The following is a 27,219-nucleotide window of genomic DNA, read 5'->3' as shown; positions in this document are numbered from 1 at the left end:
GAAACGTCAGCTTTCCTGCTCCTCTGATGCTGCTTGGCCTGCTGTGTTCATCCAGCTCTACACCTTGTTATCTCAGATTCTCCAGCATCAGCAGTTCCTACTATCTCTGAAATTGATACATATTGGAGCAAATTGTTTGATGTGTTGAAAACTATCCTACCAAAGTTATTTTTCTCCTATATACTGCAGCGTGTCTGGAGGAGAATTGTTCGATTTTCTGGCTGAGAAAGAGTCCTTGACCGAAGAGGAGGCCACTGAATTTCTCAAACAGATTCTCAATGGCGTTTACTACCTACATTCCAAGTGCATTGCCCATTTTGACCTCAAGGTAAAACTAATGTCTGAAGTTGATGAACTTTTGTTATAGCTCCTTAATATAGAACGGAATTAATTTTATGCAATTTTTATGACAAACTGTGTGGTCAGGCTGGAATCACAAAGAATCACTTGCATTTTCTTGTTGTTGAGGACAATATGCTAGATAAGTAAGGTATTTATGTTAGGACTCAATTGATAAAGGTTAGCAGGAAAATCAACAAACTGCAAAATTATAAATATTTTGTAAAGTCTATTTTTCTGCTCTTTACATTTCCAAATATTATAGAAGTAAATGGTTCATGGTTTTGTTTAAGTTGGTCTTTTGATTTACTTCTCTCACTGCAAGGCACAGCAGTTTCCTGTCACTCACTCTAGGTTGATATTTCCACACCAGCAAATGGTGTGCAGGGAACCAGGGTGTACCATATAAAGGCCTGAAAAATCTCAGTTCCCAATTAATCCCTACATTACTTATTTATAATAATGTGGAGGTGCTGGGATTGGACTGGGGTGGTCAAGATCAGAAATCAGATGACACCAGGTTGTAGTCCAACAGGGTTTATTTGAAATTACAAGCTTTCAGAGTGTAGCCCCTTTGTCAGGTGAAGTAAGAGAGAAGCACACAGACACAGAATTTATTAGCAGAGAAATCAACGGGCAGAGAGATCGAAAGATCATACAAATGATATGAGTGGTGTGTCAACAAGTGGAATGATAGGTCTCTGCAGATGACATCAGATGTTTTCTTCTTTTGGATGCATGGTGAAGAATTACTCAAATGACTATATAGCGATATCAACAAGTTGCATCCCACCATCAGACTTGACATGGACAACTGTTCAGAATCGGTCTCATTCTTGGACAAATGCATCTCCATCAAGGGCGGACATACCTCAGTACCTCACTCTACCGCGAGCCCACAGATAACCTCATGATACTGCACTTCTGTAGCTTCCACCCTAAACATGTTAAAGAAGCCATCCCCTGCGCATATACAGAATCTGCGCAGAAGAGGAGGAGCACGACAAATACCTAAAGATTTTGAAGGAGACCTTCATAAGAATGGTATATGATGCTCAACTGATCGATCACCAGTTCTGACATGCCACAGCGTAAAGCTGCAACAACCTCCTCAGAAGACAGGCACAGGATACGACCGATAGGGTACCCTTCATCACCCGGTACTTCCCCGGAGTGGAGAAACTACGGCATGTTCTTTACAGCCTTCAGTATGTAATCGACAATGATAAGCATCTTGCCAAGATCATCCCTACACCCCCACTTCTCACCTTCAAACAACCGCCAAACCTTAAACAGCCAATGGTTCGCAGCAAATTACCCAGCCTTCAGGACAACATCGACCACAACACCACACAACCCTGCCACAGGTACTGCTGCAAGACATGCTAGATCATCGACATGGATACATGGGAACACCACACACCACATACACGGCGGATACTCTTGTGACTCAGCCAATGTTGTCTATCTTATATGCTGCAGGCAAAGATACCCCGAGGCATGGTATATTGGCGAGACCTTGCAGACGCTATGCCAACAGACGAATGGACACTGCACAACAATCACCAGACAGGAATGTTCCCTCCCAGTAGGGGAGCACTTCAGCGGTCAAGGACATTCAGCCTCCGATCTTTGGGTAAGCATCCTCCAAGGCGGCCTTTGAGATACACAACAATGCAGAATCACTGAGCAGATAACCAAGTTCTATACCCATGAAATAGTCTGAATCGTGATCTTGGATTCATGTCATGCTACGTGTGACCCCACCATACTGTTCTGTATATGTAAAATCTTCCTTACTGTCCTGTTTTGACACCACCACCTGGATAAATTGTTATGAATACTCTACCTTAGTTTGTACAGTTTTGGATTGCTTATTACTTTGGTTAGACCCTTGGCATGCGACTCTTATACTTATCATGTTGTTCCAGTCATTTGGTTCGTACCCAGCACCACCTTATTTTTAATTTTTTGTAATTATCTCCCTGCCTCATTTAATCGGATTCTGGGTCATCCCTTTGCTTGTTATTCAGCTGCTGACACTTTACTCACACCTTCTGACAGGCTTGATCACTGGCAGAGATCTATTATTCAGCCTGTCATATCTCCACTCACACCATTTGTATGATCTTTTGATCTCTCTGCCTATAAATTCTATGCCTGTGTGCTTCTCACTTCACCTGATGAAGGTGCAACGCTCCAAAAGCTTGTGATTTCAAATAAACCTGTTGGACTATAACATGGTGTTGTCTGATTTCTGACTATTTAAAATAAGAAGGCAGATTTGTAGTCAAACGCAGTCTTTTTGGTTTTAAAATTTATTATTTAGGGTTGGGCTCAGCTACTTTCTAGGAATGCACTTAAGTTGCACTGAAAGACCTCAAAGAACAAAAACTCATGTGAATTCCAAATAAAGCAGAAAGTATCTTTGAATATCAAACTCTTTATTTTAATCTTTTTCAAGGTATAGATTTTTGCGCTATAGTCTTCAGAAAATACTTTCCATAAATAAGGTAGAAGTTCCACAGAATAAATGTTTAACCAGCTGTAGAAGTTGGATGAATATAAGCAGAGCCTTTTTACTATGGATAATTTTCTCCAGTCTGTCACAAATATCAGGAACAGTTGAATTTTAACCTAACCACTTCCCCATTAGCCCCATGCTCCGGGCTCTGTCCATTAATAATGTAATTTAACATGAAAGAACATAATGCGGGAATTTGGGTGGCTCAGGTTAGCACTCCATCCTCAACAGCACTAAGGACCCGGGTTCAATTCCATCCCTGGGCGACTGTCTGTGTGGAGTTAGCACATTCTCCCCGTGTCTGCGTGGGTTCCCTCCAGGTGCTCTGGTTTCCTCCCACAGTCCAAAGATGTGCAGGCTAGGTGGATTGGCCGTGCTAAATTGCCCATAGTGTTCTCAGATATAAAGGTTAGGTGTGTTAGCCATGGGAAACACAGGGTTGCAGGGATAGGGTAGCACGGTGGGTCTGGGTGGGATGCTCTTCAGAGGGTCAGTGTGGACTTGTTGGGCCAAAGTAGTCTGTTCCCACGCTGTAGGAATTCTATAGTTCTATAGATTCTAATGCCTGAAATAATGCTTACACAACTGTGGTAAGATCCTGCACATTCACCTCAGGTTTGGGTTTAAATTCAGCTAATGGGATGGAAGTCACATCCTTTTTGATGTATGTAATCAAAGTAGAATAAGTTTATAATGGTCTTAACATTTTTTTTACTAGTGTAATTCACAGCACAAATCTGCTCATAATTTAGAATTCAGTCTTCTGAAAATGTCATCAATGTAACAATTCATATTACTTTAAAAAATAAAGTTCCACTAGTGAAGCAATACATTCTGTTTAATATTGTTGATTTGAGGGAGTATAGTGCAAGTTTTACTCTGCTTCTGATAGTGGCCAAAGAGTGCCAGTTTAATAATGCATATTTGGAAATGGATAAGAAAAAGAGAATCATAATTCATTTTCAGGAAAAGTGACCTACTTAGTCGTCTGTTCACCGTAACAATCAGTGTCTGTGTTCACCCCTTCATATAAGGAGCGAGTATTAAACATAATCCTATTCCCATATGCTTTTATCTGCATTCATCTATCCAGTCTAATCTAAATATTGACGTTATTGGCCTTAGGCACAACTTTGAAAGTGAGTTCCACAAACTTGCCATTTTCATTGTAAACAACATTCGCCTGTTCTTTTATTTTAAATCACTCAGACATAATCTTGTATTTGTAACCTTTAGGTTCTTAATCCCCATAATAATTACATTTTGTACCTATCTTTTATATGTTGTGGAGGCGGGGGGGAAACGGTAAAAGTGTTTCCTCAAAGCTGTGGCAGCAAGTAGATATACTACTTCTCTAGTGAAAGAAGGAAATTAGGAAGGACTTTTCCCACAAACGGCAGTGAAAATCTGAAAGGTCATGACTGCGGAGTCAATTGAAATGTTTGAGATTGTAATTGATAGTTTTGTTTTAGTAGGCAGGGATATTGATTAAAAACAAAGACCAATAAATGGAGTTGTTACAGCCAGCAGCCATTGAATGACAGAACAAATAAGCTCGAAAGGCAGATTGGGCTATTCCTGTTCTAAAGTTCATATAATCGCTGGCACAGAAGGAGAGCAAAAATTCTTAATTACGGAGTTCCTACCTTTAATATTTGTGAAGTGGTCAAGTACTATGTGATGAGATGTTTCATGATTAAATATTCAGGAATGTGCAAAGCAGGATTGGCATCCCCGTATTCTATCAGTTAGTGCATCTGGAATTGTTGCATTAATGTTGTTTCTGTTCAAAATGATTCTTTTTTCCATCTTTACAGTCAAATATATCATGATAGGTCATGGTAGCTTGCTAGGTTCATATCTGACCATTCAGTATTGTTCCCACTGAATGATTTTAATTGAGACAGAGAAAACAGTTTTGTTTGTTTTTATTGGATCTTTGCAACAATATTTAATTAGAATTCGTTTTGTATTCTTTTTAAATCCTATGTAAAGTCAACACATTTTTAAACGAATAGTTCCATCCTCCTATTTCACCATTTTAGTAGAATTAAGTTGATTTCTTTGTCTTAACCAATGAGAATGTGAAGTGATTGGCTGGTCGCATTTGATAATGATAATATATTTAAGCCTCTTGCAGGTTTTGTTCTTGGACTATTTTGATCTGTTTTTACTTGCATTATTCACCATTCAACTAGCATAAAACCTTTCTCCCTGACTCTTGTTCCAAATTGCAAAACCCAAAAACAAATCCAACTTGATCATGCTGTAGCAAAGTCAAAATTCAGCCACCATTCACCATCCCATAAGAACTTCAGACTGCATGAAACTGTTTTGCTATAAATGGTGCAAATTCAGAGTTGGGTGGACATACTGTTTGAAAGAAAACCATAGAATGCAGGAACAGAAGTAGACTATTCAGCCCATCAAGTTCGTACCACCGTTCAATGAGATCATGGCTGATCAATGGTCCTCAATTCACTTTTCCTGCCTTTTTCCGCTTGACCCTTGATTCCTTTGCTGATTAAAAATCTGTTGATCTCAGCCTTATAAATGACCCAGCCTCAAGAGCCCTCTGCAGTAAAGAATTCCACAGATTGATTATCCTCTGAGAGAAGAAATTGTTCCTTATCCCTGCTCTAATTGGGTGTCCCTTACTTTGAGATTATGTCCTCAGATCCTAGACTCTGACAAGTGATTGCAACCTTTCCGCACCTATCCTCCCAAGCTCCATAAAAATCTTGTATGTTTCAATGAGGTTACCTCTCATTCTTCTAAATCCCCAATAAGTACAAGCCCAACCTACAATAACTTTTTAGAACCTGAATACCACCTTCTATGTCCTTTACTCACACCAAATCCCAGGTCCTGTCATGTCATGAGCTGCTTTCAGCACAACCAACCATTTTCACTTACTTAAGGTCACCATTATCAGCTTTTCTTTCTTCCTAGTATATTATCATCCATTCCTCTGTTTGTCTAACTGCCATTCTCCATCTCTGGGTTCCATCTCCATCTGTCTGCTCACACCTCATACCCTCCCTCCCTCCCCGTCCCTCTCTGTGTCTCCATCCCCTGCACCTTGCCCCCCACCCCCAACACCTCCACCACTATGTCGATCTTGAAATATGAATTTTGTTTTCTGTCCACAGATATTGCCAGACCTCCTGAGTTTCTCCAGCAATTTATGTTCTTGTTCTAACCCACTCAACCTCTCCTCCTAAGAAAATCCCTCAATATCCAGGAACAACTGAATGATCTTTCTGTGGACTCCTTCCAATGCCAGTATATCTTTCCTTAGATAAGGGGATCAAAACTGTTCACAGTATTGTAGGTCTGGTCTAATTAGTGCCTTGTATAATTTAAACAAGACTTCCCTTTTTTTTATACTCCATTCCCTTTGAAATAAAGGCAAACATTCCATTTGCCTTCCATACTACCTGTTGAACTTTATGCAAGCTTTTTGTGATTTATTATGAGGATTCCCTATTTCTTGCTGCTGCAGCTTTTTCAATCTTTTCCACTTAAATAATATTTAGTTCTTTAATTCTTCCTGCAAAAGGGCATAACCCTACATTCCCTATGTAATATATTTGCCAGGTGTCCGCCCACTTGCTTAAGCTGTCTGTATCCCTTTGTAGACATTTTATATCATCCTCCCTACTTGCCTTCCCATCTATTTTTGTGTCGTGGCTACAGTGCAAAGACTTCCATCATCCAAATCATTAAATATATTTTAAATAATTGTGACTTCAGCACTAATCCCAGTGGCATAAAATTGCCAACAGTGTAAAAATTGCCTGGTGTTCCTAACCCCAAGTCTTCTCTCCTGCTTTCTGTGCAAACTAAACGTTTTGTTAATTTTCCTTTTCCATTACCCCAATGCCCAACTTCACTTTTAACATTTGGCACTTGTTTCCACTTCAACTTGCCACCCAAACTTGGTCCTTTTTTATATTAAAATAAGTAAAATAAATAAAATAAATACTACTTGGCTTAGTTCTTTTTGCTTATTTTATGTATGAGCCAATCAATTTGGCGCGGCATGGTAGCACAGTGGTTAATTGGGTTCAATTCCACCCTCGGACAACTGTCTGTGTGGAGTTTGCACATTCTCCCCATGTCTACGTGGATTTCCTCTGGGTGCTCCGGTTTCCTCCCACAGTCCAAACATGTGCAGGTTAGGTGGATTGGCCATGCTAAATTGCCCGTAGTGTTCAGGGATGTGTAGCTCAGGTGGGTTATAGGGGAATGTGTCTGGGTGGGATGCTCTGAGGGTCAGTGTGGACTTGTTGGGCCAAAGGGCCTGTTTGTGCACTGTAGGGATTCTATTCTATGTTCAATCAGAACTCAGCTGTATTTTGGGATAGTAGGAACTGCCGATGCTGGAGAATCTGATATAACAGGGTGTAGAGCTGGATTAACCCAGCAGGCCAAGCAGCATCAGAGGAGCAGGAAAGCTGACGTTTCGGGTTTGGACCCTTCTTCAGAATCATTTCTGTGGCCTGCTGTGTTCATCCAGCACTACACCTTGTTATCTCAGCTGTATTTTGGGCTGTTTTGTAAAACATGAAAACTCCACTTGTCTGATGTTTTTCTAAGTTGTGCTTTGTAAGTTGTTCAGTTTCACAGTTTTTATTTCACATATCAATCAATTTGTGGTAATTTTGCTGATGACAGCAAAAAACTGAGCCCATGTAGAAAAGTGCAGGTGCAAGAATATAATGGCAGGTGACTGAGCAATGGGTATAGTAGTGTGTGTTTTTAAGTTATGTTGCTGGAGAATCGAACATACGCTTTATTAGACTGATGTGTGTTTAAAAGGATATTGTGCACATTTGTTTGTGTGCTTTTTGAATTGCAGCCAAATCACCTAAATCAATAAGGAACTGTAGCTCTGGCAATGTTTGTTTTTCCATTAGCCACATGATGCATTATACCATCAAACATCAAGGAAGTATCAGCCTTGTGTTTTATCACTTCTGCTTTGGACTCTACAAATTGCCGAGGGAACGAAGAAGTGGTTATTTTAACCATCCGAGAGTTAAATTTATCTAGCTATCTTAACCATCTTTTATCTGCATCATATGTTTCGTGGTATCATTGCTGCATAGTAAATCTAGTAAGGAAAAAATATTTCAGATTTTTTTTAGAAGTTTGCTGTAAATGGTTTTGAATTGACAGAGATCTTGCTTCATGGGAGAAAATGCATCCTTACTGCAGCAGTTATGAATTTGTACCATCCAGGAAATGTGCAATAATCTAAAGCACTAAAATGTGGTGACCAGAACAATATACAATATTCCAAATGCAGCCTAACTAAAGTTCTAAACAGCTGCAACATGACTTGCCATTTCCTGCATACTTCCCTCCTGTATTAGACCTTCCAAAATGCATCACCTCTCATTTGTTTGAATTAAATTCCACCTGCCATTTCTCTGCCCAAGCCTCCAGCCTGTCTATATCCTGCTGTACAATCCTCCACAATATCCTGCAGTTCCCCCAATTTTTGTTATCTGCAAACTTACTAATCAGACCACCTACATTCTCCTAGAAATCCTAAAACAACAGGAATCCCAGCACTGATTCCTGCAGAACACCAGGTTACAGATCTCCAGTTAGAAAATACCCTTCCACCACTACTGTCTGTCTTCTATGTCTCAGCAGCAGCAGCCATCAGGCAACAAGAAAGTCAACCCTCCCAAGCAGAGGACTGCCAAGCCAAACGGTATGCTTCCACCTGCAATGACTGAAACATTAACTAAACATGGGACAAATTTGGACCTCCGAAATATTGGTTGTTTCAATATAATCTTCAACAATGTACCTTTTAGTAAAATATAGTACAGGAACAAATAACTTGATGAAGATCTACAATCTAACAAAAATATATCTTTCTCTTTCAAATCCTTATTAACCAAATAATAACAGTTAATCTGTTCTGCTGTTTAATCATGGGTGATGTATTTGATCTACACCAAGTGCATTTACATGTATTTTCGTAAGCATTTTGTGTGTTTTCTCCTTTCAATCTCTTCGGAGCTTTGGGGTCTTCCGTGGAATTGTGAATATTTGGCAAACCAAACAGTGAAATGCTTTACATGCATATGAATCCTTGACGCAACTGCAGGAGTAGTAGTGCTCACTTTAGTCCTTTAGATTATTTTTGCACATTTCCTAGGTGGTATTAATTCATAACTGCTGCATTAAGGATATATTTTTTCCCATGGTGCAAGCTTACTATTAACTCAAAATCAATAACCGTTTACTTTCAGAAAAAATCACTTTTTTTTTTGCTTTTAAAAATTTACTATGCCGCAATACTGTCATGAAATTTTCAATAGAACAGATTAAAGATGGCTAAAAAAGCCACAGATGGATGTAGAGGCTTTGAAGAGGGTACAGAAAATGTTTACTAGGATGTTGGAGGGTATTAGCTATGAGGAGAAGTTGGAAAAACTTAGTTTGTTTTCACTTGAATGTTGGAGGCTGGGGTGGGGGTGACCTGATCAGACACTTACAAAATTATGAGATGCATGGAAGGTTGGAGCCTTTTTCCCAGGATAAAAATGTCAATTACTAGGGAACATAGGTTTGAGGTACAAGGGAGAAAGTTTAAAGGAGATGTAAGAGGCAATTTTTTTTACATAGAGGGTGATAAGTGCCTGAATGTGCCGACAGAGGAGGTGGTAGAAGCAGATGCGCAGCAATGTTTAAAAGACATCTTGACGGATACGTGAACAGGCAGGGAATGGAAGGAAACTGACCACATAGAGGCAAAAGTTTTTTTAGTTTAGAAAGGTGTCATGTGTTGGCACAGGCTTGGTGAGCTGAAGGGTCTGTTCCTGTATGCTTTTTGTTTTTTGTTGTTCTTTGAGGTGCTTTATGTGGATGCTGGATGAGGATTGAATTTGCTTTAATACCACCCTCCCTACATATTCCAAAGTTTGTGGTAATACTTAAATAGCCCTTTTTTGTGTGAGTATAGTGGATTGAGTGACATAGTAGAGACCTGCTGCTGCCATCACTAGAACCATTCAAAGGAGCATTTACCACATATAGTGCCAGAAATACAAGGAGTGGAGACATCTGCAAGAAAAACCTCAATGCAACCTTTATATACATTAATAAACCAGATCACTACTTATAACCAAATAGAAGTAGCAATTGCATTGCTTTTCTGAGAGTTATAAAAAAATTGTCTCCAGCACAAAGCAAACTATTTTAAAAAGCCATATTAGTCAGTTGATAATTGTAATGAACAATTTATTCAAACTTTCCGTTCACATTTGAATAAACTGTTAGACTTGGAATGCGGTAGTTTTACGTAGTTTTAATTGTCTTGTGTTTTTTTTTATTCTGCTTGTGTTTTGCTTCATAAATGGAAATGAGTTAATGTTTGAATTCCTTCCACAATCTCTTCCTCTCTGCAGCCTGAAAATATTATGCTGCTCGATAAAAAGTCACCAAAACCTCGGATTAAGATTATTGACTTTGGCTTGGCTCATGAAATAGATTTTGGGAATGAATTTAAAAACATCTTTGGAACTCCGGAGTTTGTTGGTAGGTATTCTTCAAGACATTTCTGAATTCAGCTTGGTTATTTGCAGTGTTGAAGTTGATTTTTCATTTGTTGTAAAGTGATTTTCTTCTACATTTTGTGGAAGTGAATGTACATTCATTTTGTGAAATCACTGTATAGTTTTATCACATATTTGCAGGAAGAATATATTCCATCATTATGTATGAACTGAGAAGAAGCTGCTGATTAGAGATCAGAATAATTTCACTTAAAATTACGACCTGAAGTTTAACTGGATTGGTTTGATAACAAATGCCTACTTTTTTTCTTTGCAGCTCATAGAGAGCTGCGCTGGATTTTATGTAGGAAGGGCTGGGCTCTGTCTTCCCTAATTGCTGCCCAGAATACAGAGATGAGCAAAGCCCTACCAATATCAATCATTCTGTCTTGGATGGAATTTTTTACACATTTGTGGGACAAAGGATGCTCAATTTATTATTCTGACATGCTGTTATACATCCTGTATTTGTCAGGCTGTACGTGCCTGTTTTTCTCCATTCTGCCTGTCATGTGGTGACTTAATCAAATTTGTTGAATTGTACTTTCATTTGGAGGTAGATGTGAGCATAAACACTTATCCCCATTGCTTGTTAAAATCCCAATAATAAACACCAAAGACAGTAGAAATTATACTTGCTCTTATACTGTTGTTGAAAACCATCTCTTCACATAAAGTTCGGAAAGAAGAAAATATTTTAGCAAATTGATCAAAATGACAGTGAGAGAGGCCTGCAATCTATTTGCCATTGCACTTATGTGGCTCTAGGCAAATGAAGTGGGCTGAGGGTAAAGGAGCAGCACACACAGTATGTTTATTGCCTGCATTTAATGAATTATTGTGACTTTAATTTCTTTCCTGGCTGGAGCTAGTCTAATGAGGGTGTAGAGGACATACCCTCACATTGTTCTTTAGTTCCAAGCAGTAGTTAGGTTTAATTGGGATCAAGATTGTGAGAGTCATGGAACATCTAACAAAAATTTTTAAAAAGCTGTTACATAAGCATTTTTTTTTCAAAAAGCCTTCATACTTTCGGGCGTCAAGGGTGTTAATTGCATGTTATTTGAATTGAGGTGTATGCTCATGGTGAGTTGTTAACTGGTGATTCACTTAAATTCTGATTAAAAGAACAAACTCCATCTGTGGGTTTTGGTTCAGGAGGTATATACCTATAGTGTGTAGCACTAAACCTGGAAGTGTGGAAAGATTGACCCCAGTTCTACCTTTCACCAGCTGCTTTCTACCATATAACAAAAGTTGGTCTGAATTTTCTGTGCCTTTGTTAAGGTTGGGTCTTGCAGTTCAAATAAATTATGTAAAGAGCTGTCTTAATAGCTTAGTTGGTATGTGGGCTAGCCAATGTAGAAGTGATCCAGGAAAGTGCCAGGTTTCAACTTAATCTGTATCATGTTGGCTGATTTTATTTGCGGTGGGTGAGGGAGCATTCTATGTGGCTTTCATGTCCGCAAGTTTGGGAGGAAAAAAAAGGCAGTGTTTGAGGACAGAAGATTTCCATGGTTGACTGGCTTACTGTAACCCCTCCTTAGACTTGCTCATGGATAGCAGCCAGTAGACAAGATACTGTTTATTGTTTGTTAAAAATCCTCTGAAGCAATTGAGACATGATGTATATTTTGGTAAGAAACAGCGGTCACACACGTGAAAAGAAAAAAATTCTAAATAAAGTAGGGAAGCAGTAGGATGTGGAGGTACAGATACTTCACCAAAATAAATGACACAGATATTAAGGTCATTTTATCAAAAACAAAGAACTGAAACACTTGGTTTAATTTCTGGAGGGATAGAATTCAAATGCATAGAAGAAATGATAAACTGAAACTTAAATGGAGTCTTGATAAGACCACATTTGGAGTACAGTGAACAGCCTGGGCATCCTTTTTAAAAAAGCATAAATTAGAAAGAATGGTGACAACAACAATTGCAACTTTTAATAAAAACAGTTGATAGGACCTGACAGTTGAGAGGACAGCTCTATGAAAAGGAAAATTGCACTCGTTCTCAAGCTAGGGTGGCAGGAAAGAAAGCGAGATATAGAATCCATGTTATTGATTGATGTAAGATAGTTCAACCCTGCCAGCTGAATCAGAAAATGGGAAATAACAATGATGGGGGTCTATGTAAAATTTAAAATGGAAAATAAATCCTGTTGACTATAGCATATAATATTTTGGATCTTCTGAATTTTGTTTTGTTTTGAAGCTCCAGAAATCGTCAACTATGAACCCCTTGGTCTAGAGGCTGATATGTGGTGAGTGAAGACAAACTGTATGATAAGTTAAACTTTTGGATGGCTTTTTAATCTAGTTGCAGAAACATATATAAGCACTGTTCTTCCATGTGTTTCAGGAGTATTGGTGTCATAACCTACATTCTGTAAGTATTACATTTGTAAATAGATGTTCCTTTATCAGAGTTATAAATGTATTGTTATGATGGCCAAAAAAAATTTTATTCTAGTGCCAGCACAAGTATCACAATTGACAATGCCATAATGTCAGCATTCTGGATGCTTGAAATTACGTTCATTATTTCTCAAGAAATTGTTTTATGAAGTGTGTGGATCATTGAAATTCTCAAAAGATGCACCCAAACTTGTGATTAAATACTGGAGAATTCTTCCTTTTATGTAATTGTTTTAAGAGCTAAATCAACAGAGATGCTCCTGGTATAATTAAGTTTTCAGACAATTGTAATTCCTTAAAAATGAGATGAGCACTGGAGACCTTGGGTAACATAGCAAAGATAGCGATCCAGCATTACTTTCGATTAAGATACAGATTGAGATCCCATTTAGAATTGATTTTTCTTTTCTTGATGCATTTTTACTGTGCTGTTTGAGAACTGGAGAAAAGAAAGGACACAGTGGAAAGGCCATTTGCTGTCTGTACCTGAAGTATGGAAACCTATACAAGTTACTCTATTGGAGGCCCCTTTGTGCTGGTGACAAAAAGCAATACATTATATTACTGAAATATGTTGGAATATTTACAATTGGATGACTAATTAGAATCTGCATTACATAGCAATATTTGTTTGTATTGCACCTTTTAATGTAAAAGTTTCAGGTAGTGGAGGTGAGGATAGAATTGAGCCTCTTCACAGGAATTGAGATTATGGTCAGGGGAGGGGTAATCAAGTGTTCGACCAGAGATGAATATTGAGGGTGAAGGTGAGCTAAAACGTTTCCATGGAGCAAAGTTACAACTGTTGGAGGTGAAGACACTGAAAAACACTTGTGCAAACTCTCAGAAAAGTGGACTATCTGGACAGAAGACCTGTAGCACAAGAATGGAGTTGGATTTGGAGAGAGGCACAAGGAATTTGAAGGCCAAGCATTGGATGGTGTTAGGCCAATGAAAACTTTCACAGCTCAAAAATAATTCTAATGCACTTAAAAAAACCTCTTAAAATACAAAAATGTTGCATGTAAAAACATAATTCACGATAAAATATATTGTGTTGTACATCTTCTCTTGAATGGTGAGTTGATTAGAGCAATGAGTGGCTAAGATGAGCAAACTAAAGAAGTCTCAGGTTTGGTTCCCAGGTTTATGTTAATCATGAAGAAGGAATGGGAATACTAAGAATGTTGCTATTAGCTTAAGTGCCATTAATTTGTAAATTTGTCACTGGTTCTCACTGCTGATTTATTTATTCAGCAATCCTTGCAGGACGTTGCCAAAGAGTGACCATCTGGTGAAATCTGGTACTCCCCACGGTTGGGCATTGTTCCTACACTTGCTGTCTAGACTTAGAAAAGTGAAGAATTGTTTCTTGGGCAAGATACTAAAGTGTCCCATAGTTGTGAACTCTGTGCTCCTGCAAGGAATGAGAAATGAATGCTTTCAGGAAAGTGATCAACAGCAAGAGATATACAGGACAAACAAATGTACTTGTCTTTACATTTGTTTTGAGAATTTGTCTGTACTGTTGGAGTGTTTGTGTAATTTAAAAGAAATGATCGATAACAATATAGTTTTCTAATGTTGGTTTATTCAAATGAACTTAGAAATCTGGCATTCTGATTTGAAGTGCATTGGAAACAGTACAAACATGGAGCAAAATATAAAACACTTGCAGTATAAATTGTGCCATGTTTTTCAATGACTAAGCAAGATGTGGGAGTACAAGAACCAGACCAGATGGAATAATTCTTATAAAAGCTGACAGTTGGTTTCATAATTAAAAGCACAGTTAATTTCTTGAGAGAGTATTAAAAAAATTTAGACTGTGTTAGCTCAGTTGGCTGGATGACTGATTTACAGCGTAGAGTGATATCAACAGTGTGGTCTTAATTCTTGCACCAACTGAGGTTAGCATAAAGGATTCCCTTCCTCAGCCTCTCCCCTTGCCTGAGGAGTGGTAACCCTCAGCTTAAACCGCCATCAGTCATCTCTTGAATGAGAGAGCAGCCCTATTGTCTGGTAAGACTATGGCAAATTTACCTATTACTAAAAATGTCCATTTTTTGTGCTAATAATTTGGAATTTTGTCGTGGATACAGAGTTAAAATGTTAATGCCAGAATCGAAGCCTTTACATAGAGCAATGCAGATCGTCTCTTGTTTGAAGTCTTATATAGTTAGATTCAGTACTTTATTATTGCCTTTATAAGAAAAAGATGTGCAGTTTAATTTTAGCGATGTGTTTTATGTACAGCAGTTGCCACATACATTACATGTTCTGAAATGTTCGTGATTATCTTTTAATTAGCTTGAGTGGTGCATCACCTTTCTTGGGTGACACTAAACAAGAAACATTGGCCAATGTTTCAGCTGTGAATTACGAATTCGATGAAGAATTTTTCAAGAACACCAGTGGCTTGGCAAAAGATTTTATCCGAAAACTGCTTGTGAAAGATCCTAAGTATGCTTTCAATACACTTTTAATTACTTTATTGTATTGTATTTACTACAGTTACTTTATTGTATTTTAAATTGTGGATACACTCTAAACTTATAAGCATATAGGTATTAAAGATGCTAATTGCTCAGTTGTGTGATGGTCTTGTAAGTAAGTTAATTACTCATTGTATGGTACTGGTGGAACATAGGTGTGTTCTAAGATACCTGATGTCAGTTGGGCAAAGGTCCATGCTGCATTTGGCATCAGGATCTCCAGACTTCAGAGGGAATATTAGTCCAGGTTTCTGCTTCTGATTTTAGTTTCAGAATCTGAGTGTGGGTTGGGTGATCAGATCAGTTGTAATGCTCCTGTGATTAAAGTCTGTTGGTATGTATTGTCTAGTCTATAATTCTAATGTGTTTCCAATATAATTCTAACATAAAATGATTTGCCCTGAATCATGAACACCTGCCAGCTCTAGAAGAAGAGAAAAAATAGCTTGGGATTGGTGTTTTTTTTTTCCTCTTACAAATCAAAGTATTATAATAATCTCATTTACATCACAGAAGCAATGATTTGGAACAAGACTGATAAATTTTGCTTAGCAATTTTTTTTTATTGAGTTATCTTTCGAACTTAATGTAGTAATTGGATAATATTAACTTAATGAGTTTTTTTGGGACCTGTCATTCTATCAATGAAAACATGAAAGGTGACAGTTGGGCTTTTGATAAGGTCTTACATGGCTACTCATTAAGATGGTAAGAGCCCATGGGATTCGGGGCATTTTGGCAAATTCAATCCAAAATTGGCTTAATGGTGGAAGCAGAAAGTGATGGTCGAAGGGTATGACTGGATGCCTATGTCCAATGGCGTACTACAGGGTTCGGTGCTGGGTTACTATTTGTTTTGTACATTAATGGTCTAGACATGAATGGAGGAGTTGTGATAGTAAGTTTGCAAATAACATGAAAATTGGTGGTGTAGTAAAAAGTAAGGAACGAAGCCTTAGACTACTGTACGATATAGATGGGAAGAATAGTGGCAAATGGAATTTAACCCTGAAAAGTCAGAGGTGATCTATTTCAGGAGGATTAACAAGGCAAGGAAGGATGCATTGAATAAAAGAACCCTTAAGAAATATAGAGGATCATAACTACCTTGTTGTACATGTCCTTAATCATTGAAGCCAGCAGGACAGGTAGATAAGATGATTAAGAAGGCATCTGATTACTTGCCTTTATCAAGCAAGACATTGAATACAAGAACAAAGAAGTAATGGTGAAGATGTATGTCATGTGAGAACACAGCTGGTGTACAATGTGCAGTTCTGATCACCACACTATAGCAAAGATGCGCTTGCACTAAAGAGGGTGAAAAAGATATTCACCAGGATGTTACCTGATCTGGAGTTTTTCAGTAATGAAGAGACTAGATGGGATGTGGTTGTTTTCCTTAGAGCAGAGAAGGCTGAGAGGAATCTGGTTGATAAAATTTTCTCCTTAGTAGAGGGGTCAATATTACCACTTTTTGAGGTAAGAAGCTGGAGCTTTAGAGGGGATTTGAGGAATACTTCTTTCACCTAGGGGATTATGGAAGCCACTTCCTCAAAGGATGGTAGAGGCAGGAACCCTTGAGACATCTCAGAACTATTTGGATGAGCATTTGAAATGCTGTAGCACAGGATTGTGCTATCCCACAGGATTGTGGGCCAAGTGCTGGGAAATAAGATTGGAATAGTTGGATATTTGATGACTGGTGCAGGCTCAATGGGCCAAAGCACCCCCTTCTGTGTAGTAAAAACTCTGATTTTCTAAATCTGACATCAAGGAGTTGAATTCTTCTGCTTGGTAATTTCAGCAAAATGAAATCGTATTGATCATTCACTGCTGGCTTTCTTGCTAGCATTATTACATACAGGACTGTTTCTTCCCCATGTATAAATTACCATATTTTATGGCTGTCATTTTAGTGAAAATCCTGCAATTCACTTCACGACTCCTAACACGCCAAAAGTAAATGATGCATAAAAGCATTGGATGTAGGAGCAGAAGTAGGCCATTCAGCCCATTGATCTGATGATCCTCAACTCCACTTTCAAGCTTTATCCATAGAACCTTGAATCCCTTAATTAACAAAAATTGTCTATCTCAGCCCTGAATATGCTTCACAGCCCAGAGAGACAAAAAGAGAATCCTCCTCATCTTTGTCTTAAAAGGACAGGCACTTACAATACGATTATGTCCTCAGTCGTAGACCGTCTCACAAGGGAAAGCACACTCTCCGCATCTATCCTGTCAACCCCATAAAAATTTTGTAAGTTTCATTAAGGTCTCTTCTCTTTCTATGAAACTCCAATGAATACTGAACCTCTCCTCCTAAGACAGTCCCTCCATACCCAGTATCAACATAGTGAACCTTCTCTGGATTACTTCCAATGCCAGTACATCTTCCTTTAGATAAGGGGAACTGTTCACAGTATTCCAGTTATGGTCTTGTCAGTGCCTTGTACAGTTTTATCAAGACTTACCCTATTGTCCATTCTTTTTGAAATAACAGCCAACAATCCATTTGGCTTCTGTATTATCTGTTGAACTTGGATTCTAACTTTTTGTGATTCATGCACAAGGACTCCCAAATCCCTCCGTGCCAGTAGCTTTCTTCAGTCTTTTCCCACTTAAATAATATTTAGCTCTTCTACTCTTCCTACCTCACATCATTGACATTATATCTGCCAGATTTTCTGCCACTCACTTAATTTGTCCATATCCTTCTGTAGGCTCTTTGTATTATCCTCACCACTTGACTTCCCACCTATTTTTTTTTCTTATCTGCTCCATTTCTGATCTCTGGTGCTGCACCAATTACAGGTTGCCATCTGAAAATGCTGACTTTATCCCAATTGCCCAGTTAGATTAGATTAGTTAGCTTATCTTCAATTCATGCAAATATGCTACCTAAATCCATGGGCCCTTATTAAGTAGTCCTATATACGTAACTTTCATACATTTTATTTTGCTACACTTGAAACCTTTCTTGAAGGCACTGAACACAACTTTGTTTATGTTCATGAACTACAGCTGAAGAAACTCTAGCTGAACTGATTTCCTGTTTGAGTTAGCATCTGGAGATTGCATGATGTGAATCTTAGATGTGAAGTGTTGTATTCAAGCCAAGCTATAGATTTACCGTAGAAATAGAAATTGGTATTTTCAACCTCTCCACTCTCCTCATTAAAAAAGAAAAAAATAAATAAATGGTTTCAATAGTTAATCCATAATAGAGTGAACAAAAATTATATCCTGTTGACCTTTGTCCTATTTTTCAGACCATTTTTTTGCATCGTGGAGTGATTATTGCTGCACTTAACGTGACTTCAGTAAAACAAATGAAAGGAGCATCAATGCAGCCTGGAAAGCTATAGACTGAGATGTTAGTGTTTGTAAAAAGGTTTTCTATGTTTGATTACTGCACTGATTTAAATGTTATATATTTTGCTTTTGTAATATGCCTTTAATAGGAAGAGAATGACTATTCAAGATAGTTTGCAGCATCCATGGATCAAGGTATGCCTATGTATCTTTATTTTAAACTTCGTTATAAAGTTATAATTGAAGAAATGTGCAAACCTCTTGTGTCTTTTCATGAATAAATTGTGGCACCTACATTTAAAGAAATGTGTTTGCAGTTGGCTTGCTTGGATCCATTATCTTTATCACACCTGAGGAAGTGGCAGTGCTCCGAAAGCTTATGTGTTCAAATAAACCTGTTGGACTATAACCTGATATTGTGTGATTTTTGACCTTATACAACCTCAACATAACTGTTCTGGAGTACTGTGTCCAGTCTGGCTGCCTGTTACAGGAAGAATGTTATGCTGGAGAAGGTTCAGAAGAGATTTATCAGGATGTTGCCGGGAATAGAGGGGTTGAGTTATAAGGAGAGGCTGGATAGACTGGGACTTCTTTCACTGGAACATAGGAGATCGAGAGGTGACCTTTATAGAAGTTTATAAAATCGTGATGGGTATAGATAAGGTGAATGGCAGGTGTCTTTACCCAAGGGTGGGGATTTCAAGACTAAGGGACAGTAAGAGGCGAAAGATTTAAAAAGACATGAGGGACAATTTTTCTTGAGAGTAATTCATGTGTGGAATGAGCTTTCAGAGGAAGTGGGTGATGCGGGTACAGTAACAACATATAAAAGATAAATATATTTAGGTAAGTACACAATTAAGAAATGTTTGGAGGGATATGGGCCAAGCGCAGGCCGGTGGGAGTACTTTAGTTTTGGATAATGGTCTATTTCCGTGCTCGATGACTCTATGACTGTCATCAGAGGATGCGTATTCAAAGCCCAGCTACAAGAGTGAAGGCAAGGAACTTGCATGGATTGTGCTGGATCAACGGAGGAATAGCATGGGCAGTTGTACCACTGTCCACCATGCCCACAGCTTTGCTATTCCAACTGTGAAAAGATAATTTCAATCTCTACCCAGTTGGTACAGTGCAGGAATAACATTGCTGACATGTGTATTTAAAATCAATTAATGGGAGGTTTGATGCCTCACAGCACCAGGGACCCGGGTTCAATTCCACCCTCTGGCGACTGTCTGTGTGGAGTTTGCACATTCTCCCCGTGTCTGTGTGGGTTTCCTCCGGGTGCTCCGGTTTCCTTCCACAGTCCAAAGATGTGCAGGCTAGGTGGATTGACCATGCTAAATTGCCCGTAGCATTCAGGGATGTGTAGATTGGGTGGGTTATGGGGGGATGCTCTGAGAGTTGGTGTGGACTTGTTGGGCCGAAGGGCCTGTTTCCACACTGGAGGGATTCTATGATGATTCTATGACTGTAATTTGATTTTTGTAACATTTTCAGCCGAAAGATAGTCAGCAGGCTCTCAGCAGAAAAGCGTCAGCTGTAAATATGGAAAAGTTTAAAAAGTTTGCAGCCCGAAGGAAATGGAAGGTATGTGGAATTGTAACTGACATTCAATGTTTACCTGACTGCATTAGGTAGTTTTTGTAATCAGTTCAAGGTTTGCAGGCATCAGAGTTCAAAATTAATTAACAAAAGAATCTGAGTCAGTTCATTACGCCATTATTTTGGGGTCGGGAGGGGGAACAATAAAAGTTTGAATGAGGGAAAATATTTAAAATGTGTCTCTATGGGCGCAGGAGGAGAAGTTGTTTCAGAAGTTAATATTTGTATTGTAAGGGAACAGACAATATTGAACATTTCTGCACCTCTTTTAGAATGAGAGGCTTAACAACTTGAATCCAACTGATGCTTTTGCTATTCGTGCTGTCACTTTTAATAATTTTCCTTGCTCCAAATAAAAAGTGTAGCTATAAGAACTGCATGGGTCCTTCTCATACTTGGCTCTTGTGGAACATTTCTTGATTCAGTCCTACTCAGACCCACAAACACAACTCTTCCTCTTGTTCACCCTCACTTGGTCTTTCTGACACTTCGATTCCCTTCCTTGACTTCTCTATTTCCATTTCTGAGGACAGGCTGAACACTGATATCAATTACAAACCTAGTTATACCCACCAATACCTTGACCACACTATTTCATACTCATCATATAAGGACACCATTCCATTCTCCCAATTTCCCTTTCTCTGTCATGTTTGCTCAAATTGGACCGCCTTATGCGGGGATGCTTTTGACCTGTGATCCATTGTCCTCAACCGAGGATCCCACCCCTTAGTAGCAAACAGGGCCCTCAGTCATATCCTACCCATTTGCTGCACTTCTGCTCTTGGTCCTTCCTATCCCTCCCAGAACAGTGATAGGGTTCTCCTTATCCACAATTATCACCCCACCAACCTCCACAGTCAAAGAATCATCCTCCACTAATTCCCCTGCTTCCAGCAGGATGCCACAGACAAACACATTTTCTAATCAACTGCACTGTCAGCATTCCACAGGGATCATTCTTTTCGTGACACTCTTTTACTTGCATGTCTTTCTGTCTAGTCTCCTATATTTGCTGTATTCAAGACCAAACTCCGAATGCAGATGACCACGTTATAGAACACTTCCAGTCTGCCATTCGGTACACCATCTTGCTGTCATGCTGATATTTCTGTCTTGAACCTGGTGCTGTGCTCCAGCAAAGTCCAAACAATTTGGAGGTATTGCACCTTCCAATTAAGCACTTCATAACCTTCAGGACTCAACATGAAATTCCACGTTTTCTTTTACCATCACCTCATCCCTAATTGATGTCTCATTTTCTGTAGAGGTGAGCCATTTAAAAACTTTAACACCTACTATTTACCCCATCTCTTCATCCAACTCTCTTCTTTGCTACCATTAGAATTCCATCCCTATTCAGTTCCAAAGAAGGGTCATATTGGACTTGAAATGTTACATCCATCTCTCTTTCTGCAGATGCTGCCAAACCTACTGAGTTTCTACAACAGTTTCTCTTTTTATTTCAGATTTCCAACACTGCGGTATTTTGTTTTATTCATAGTTTTGAAGTGTGAAAGCTGTTGTGGTGCATTCCCCTTCAGGCAGCTTAACTATCCTCAAAAAATGACAGGGGTACTATTGATAGAAATATTTAACATAATATGGGACTTGGGAATGTGGATTAGGACAACTTTTTATGCTCTAAGTTTGAAATCAAGAGTTCATAGTTGCAAATTAAGAACAGCCCAAGAAAATGGGATATTCAAATCAAATCTCTTTAACAAAAAGTTAGAGAACAATGGGGAGACAAGTAATATGTAAAACCAGGAGCTCTGATGGAGTTTATCTGAGGAGTAGTACAGTCCAAGCCAACAAATAGGATTCAGTTTTAAGTGTGGAAATACATCAAAGTATTCTTGAGTAAGTTTACCATGTGCTACCACTGCTGGAAAATTGATATAATAGTGGCGGATGCATGTGTAGTGGCCATCACTAAGAAGGTTCTGGGGAAACTGAAAGGGTTAAATCACCTGGATGAAGTGGACTATAGCCCAGGATTCTGAAGGAAATAGCTAAAGCAGACTGTAGAATCATTGGTGGTGATCTTTCAGGAGTCACTAGAGTCAGGGAAGGCCCCACAGGACTGGAAACAGGAAGGCAAATGCAATATTGGCATTTATTTTGAGAGGACTTGAATATAAAAGCAGGGATGTACTATGAGGCTTTATAAGGCTCTGGTCAGGCCACATTTGGAGTATTGCGTGCAGTTTTGGACCCCATATCTCAGGAAGGATGTACTGGCCTTGGAGCAAGTTCAGAGGAGGTTCATAAGAATGGTCCCAGGAATTGAAAACTTAACATATGAGGAACATTTGAGAACTCTGGAACTATACTCATTGGAGTTTAGAAGGATGAGGGGGGATCTAATTGAAACTTTCAGAATACTGAATGGCCTGGACAGAGTGGATGTTGGGAAGATGCTTCCATTGGTAGGAGAGACTAGGACCCGAGGGCACAGCCTAAGACTAAAGGAAAGACCTTTTAGAACGGAGAGAAGGAGAAACTACTTTAGCCAGAGAGTGGTGAATCTATGGAATTCACTGCCACAGAAGGCTGTGGAGACCAGGTCATTGAATACATTTAAGACTGAGATAGATAGGTTCTTGATTATCAAGGGTTACGGGGAGAAAGCAGGAGAATGGGGTTGAGAAACCTTTCAGTTATGATTGAATGGCGGAGCAGACTCTGGTCGAATGGCCTAATTTCTGCTCCTTTGTCTTATGGTTTTATGGAAATGGCTAGTGTAATGCCCCTGTTTAAGAAGGGAGGGAGGCTGAAGATGGGAAATTATAAGCTGGTTAGTCTGACTTCAGTCGTTGGTAAGATTTTAGGGTTCATTATTAAGGCTGAAATTATGGAGTACTTGGAAGTACATGGTAAAATAGGGCTGAGTCAGCACAGCTTCGAGAAGAGGTCACGCCTGATCAATCTGTTAGAATTCTTCAAGGAAGTAATGAGCAAGTTGGCATGAGAGAAGAGTGGATTTGGAATTCCAGAAGGCCTTTGATGTGCTGTATAGGAGGCTGCTAAATAGGATAAGAGCCCATGGTATTTGAGGCGAGGTACTGGCATGAATAGAAAATTGGACGACTGGTAGAGGGCAGAGAGTGGCGATAAAGAGGTCTTTTTCAGGATGGCAGCCAGTGACTGGTGGAGTTCCGCAGGCATCCATCTTGGGACCACAACAGTTCACTTTTATTGTATTAGTGATCTGGACGCTGGAAGTGAGGACATTGTTGCTAAGTTTCCAGGTGACACAAAGATAGGTTGAGGAATAGGCGGTGTTGAGGAAGCGGGGAGGCTGCAGAAGGACTTGGGACAGCTAGGAGAGTGGGCAAAGAAGTGGCAGTTGGAATACAATGCGGGAAAGTGTGAGACTATGCGCTTTGATAGGAAGAATAAAGGTGTAGATTATTTTCTAAATGGGGAAAGGCTTTGGAAATCTGAAGTACAAAGTGACTTAGTAGTCCGAGTTGAGGATTCTCTAAAGGTTAACATGCGGATTCAGTTTGCAGTTTCAAAGGAAAATACGTTGATAGCATCATTTCGAGAGGGCTAGAATACAAGAGCAGCCATGTACTGCTGGAGCTGTATAACGCTGTGGTCAGACTGCACTTGGAATATTGTGAGCAGTTTTGGGCCACAAATAAGAAAGGATGTGCTGGTCTTGGAGGGGGTCCGGAGCAGGTTTACAAGAATGATCCTGGCAATGAAGCGCTAGTCATGTGAGGAGCCGTTGAGGTCTCTGGATTTGTACTCGATGGAATTTAGAAGGATGAAGATAAATCTCATTGAAACTTGCAGAATACTAAGAGGCCTGGATAGTAAAAATGGAGAAGAAGTTTCCACTAGTCGAAGAGGCTAGGACCTGAGGGCACAGCCTCAAAACGAACTTGGTGCCACAAAAGCAGGCCAAATCATTGAGTGTCTTTAAGACAGAGGTAGGTAGGATGTTGATTAGTAAGGGGATCCAAGGTTATGGGGAGAAGGCAGGAGAATGAAGTTGAGAAACATATCAGCCATGATTGAATAGTGGAGCAGACCCAATGGCTGAATGGCCTAATTCTGCTCCTACATGTTATGGCCTTATGGCCTTTCATCGAGGGAACAATTTCATTTCTGGAGAATAAATATCTTTTAGTACTTGCTCGATTAAGAATTATGATCAGTTGTAAGATTGGTAAAATATTACCTCAGAAGAAACCCCAGATGGCTGTATTGCATTCTGCCTAATGATCATTGAGTTTCTGATTGTACTTTTAATGTTATGCATAAGCACACACTGGGACTGTACTCACTTGGGTATTAGTAGGAGTTGTTAACATGAAAACTGCAACTGCATGTACAAATTCTTTTTCCTTTTCGTCAAATCTGGGCAAATTAGAAACCAAAGTCTCAGACATGGGATGACATCATTAATTAGTGTTATTTGTTCATGGAATGTGTGTGTATAAGGCTAGACCAGCACTTTTTCCACCCCTAATTGACCTGGTGGTGAGCTGCCTCTGGAACTACTGCAGTCCTTGGGGTGTCAGGGCACACTCAGTGCTGTTCAGAATGGAGTTTGAGGATATTGGCCCAACAAACAGTGAAGGAATGGCAATATAATTCCATGTTAGGATAGTGAGTGGCTTGGAGGGGAATTTGCAGGTGGTGGTGTTCCCATCTATCTGCTGCTCTTGTCGTTCTTGGGGATAGATGTAAAAAGTTTGAAAGGTGCTGTCAGGAGCTTTAGTGAGCTACTGTAAGGCATCTTATAGATGGTACAAACAAGGTAACAATCAAGCGGCTGCTTTGTCCTGGATGGTAGCAAGCTGTTTGAGTGTTGTTGGAGCAGCAACAATTGTATCAACTAGTAGTGTTGGAAATCTAATTGGGAGAACATCATTATGAAGAAGCATAGATATCAGATAATAAAATGACCAAAGTACTTTTCGATTAATGATCAATTTCTCGTTTACCCACAGCCAAAAAAAAAGTCCTCATACCCTGGAATGTAGTGTTTTATACATATACATAGAGAGAAAACATTCGTTATTTTAGGAGATGCAGGTGACCAGATGATTTAATTATGAAACTTGTACAGCTTTCACCCTCTTCCCAGTTTGGATTAACCTTAGTTTTTAATCTCTATCAGCAAAATGTAATACTGCCTCAATCAATCAATCTAGTTTATTATTGATTCTCTGTATCATTACTGGGTGATTTGCAAGCTATTAAATGTTTTGAGAATTAAATGTTTCTGTTCAAATGTAACTTATTTTGTTAAAATATATTTTCTTTAGCAATCAGTACGGTTAATATCATTGTGCCAACGGCTATCAAGATCATTTCTGTCTCGAAGCAATATGAGTGTTGCTAGGAGTGAGGACACTTTGGTAAGTATTGGAACAACATTCCATTTGGCAGCTGAAGATTTGTTTCCATTCTTAAGGATGAGAAATTGGAGGAGTTGAGTGTGTTTGTTCATATAAATACATGTTGGCCATGAGTTTCCTTTCTGGAAATCCGACTGTGTTACATCCACTACTTCACCTTTATCTATCCTGCTTGTTACCTTCTCAAAGAATGTTTCAGGCATGGTTGCCCTTCTTTCTTGCTGTGATATTGACTCCATTCAGCAGGCTATTTTCAGTGATCACATTGTGCGTGTGCACTTTGCTGAGGATAAACAGCAGTTAGAAGAGGGAAAGAAGCGTGTCTGCTGTAGCAATTCTTAAAATCCTCCTCTTTGACCAAATTCTTCAACTCAGCATTGATTGTTTTGTCTAGTTACACTTCCAAGAATTACCTTGGGATTTTACATGATATACATGTTGATGTTCTTAGACCAGTTGATGTGGCCAACTATTACCCTGGCTTATACCAACACTGAGCAGAATTGTTTTGAAGGTCTTCCTTTCTGTAAGGTATACTGCTCACTGTATTTGCTTGCTAATCAATCTATGGAGCTCTTGAATTTTGACTTTAGCATAACTCCAAAGAGCTAAAGCTGGAAAGAGATCTGTCATCATCTCTTAAAATTCACTGGTTTTAAAATTAAAAGCTGGATTTCCGGAGTAATCAGAATAATTGGCAGAGGATGTTATCAATGTGTAAATTATGCTATTTTTGAAAATAGCATAAATAGTCTTTCCTCCTTTCATCCATATGTTCTGATGTCTTTGACCAGCAAATTGTTTGTTGGTTTCCAAGAGTGACAAGTTTTATTTTTCTTCTTATAAGGATGAAGAGGATTCATTTGTAATGAAAGCAATTATTCATGCCATCAATGATGATAATGTTCCTGGTCTACAGCACCTCCTTGGATCCCTTGCCAATTATGACATTAACCAACCTAACAAGGTAATTTCTGTGCATCGTTTGGTATGTTTTCTTAATGGCTTGAGAATTATTTCCTTCCTAGATTTCAGAATAGCGGGTACCTATAATGTTCATCGCCACATAATCTACTTATTTTAAAAACAGGAAGAATATATGTAATGATAAAGCTAATTAGCTAAATTCATCATGTTACAGTAAATGCTACATAAATTATTTCACCTTTTGCATTTCCATTGCAAATAATCATGATTCCTGTAGTGGTTATTGTAGGTCATTTCATGTTATTAAGCAATCAAATTATGCAAAATGCTATAGCCTGTTTGATAAATTAACATAAAGCACAAGAAAAATTTCATATTAATGACTGAGGAAACTGTTTGCTATTGGATGTCAATTTTCTGTTGGATTGTTAGTGTTAAGCCGTTTAGTAGATAGTCCTCCATGTAATCAAATGAGTCCTCACAATATTGTTGTATTCAATTCAATCTAACAAAATCACTAATAAAAGTAGAGATAACAAGGTGTAGAGCTGGATGAACACAGCAGGCCAAGCAGCGTCAGAGGAGCAGGAAGGCTGACATTTCGGGCCTAGACCCTTCTTC

General features: G+C 38.9%; 1 protein-coding gene across 5 annotated transcripts in view; it reads left to right on the top strand.

Annotated features, from left to right (window-relative positions):
- dapk1 (death-associated protein kinase 1) overlaps positions 1-27,219 on the top strand; it is a 209,507-nt gene that overhangs the window by 108,855 nt on the left and 73,433 nt on the right. For 4 of the 5 annotated variants that reach the window (XM_020527228.2, XM_020527231.2, XM_020527232.2 and 1 more), the window contains exons 4-12: positions 190-328; positions 10,297-10,426; positions 12,664-12,712; positions 12,811-12,837; positions 15,177-15,329; positions 18,829-18,874; positions 20,186-20,275; positions 25,579-25,671; positions 26,519-26,638. In XM_020527228.2, coding sequence (XP_020382817.1) covers positions 190-328; positions 10,297-10,426; positions 12,664-12,712; positions 12,811-12,837; positions 15,177-15,329; positions 18,829-18,874; positions 20,186-20,275; positions 25,579-25,671; positions 26,519-26,638 — 847 coding nt within the window. The remainder of the gene's footprint in view (positions 1-189; positions 329-10,296; positions 10,427-12,663; positions 12,713-12,810; positions 12,838-15,176; positions 15,330-18,828; positions 18,875-20,185; positions 20,276-25,578; positions 25,672-26,518; positions 26,639-27,219) is intronic. The other variant, XM_048592204.1, reaches the window with a different exon arrangement.

The sequence above is a fragment of the Rhincodon typus genome, chromosome 3 (genome assembly GCF_021869965.1).
Source record: "Rhincodon typus isolate 14 chromosome 3, sRhiTyp1.1, whole genome shotgun sequence".
Lineage (NCBI taxonomy): Eukaryota > Metazoa > Chordata > Chondrichthyes > Orectolobiformes > Rhincodontidae > Rhincodon > Rhincodon typus.
The sequence above is the reverse complement of the archived record's forward strand: the minus strand, read 5'-3'. Positions and strand labels throughout refer to the sequence as shown.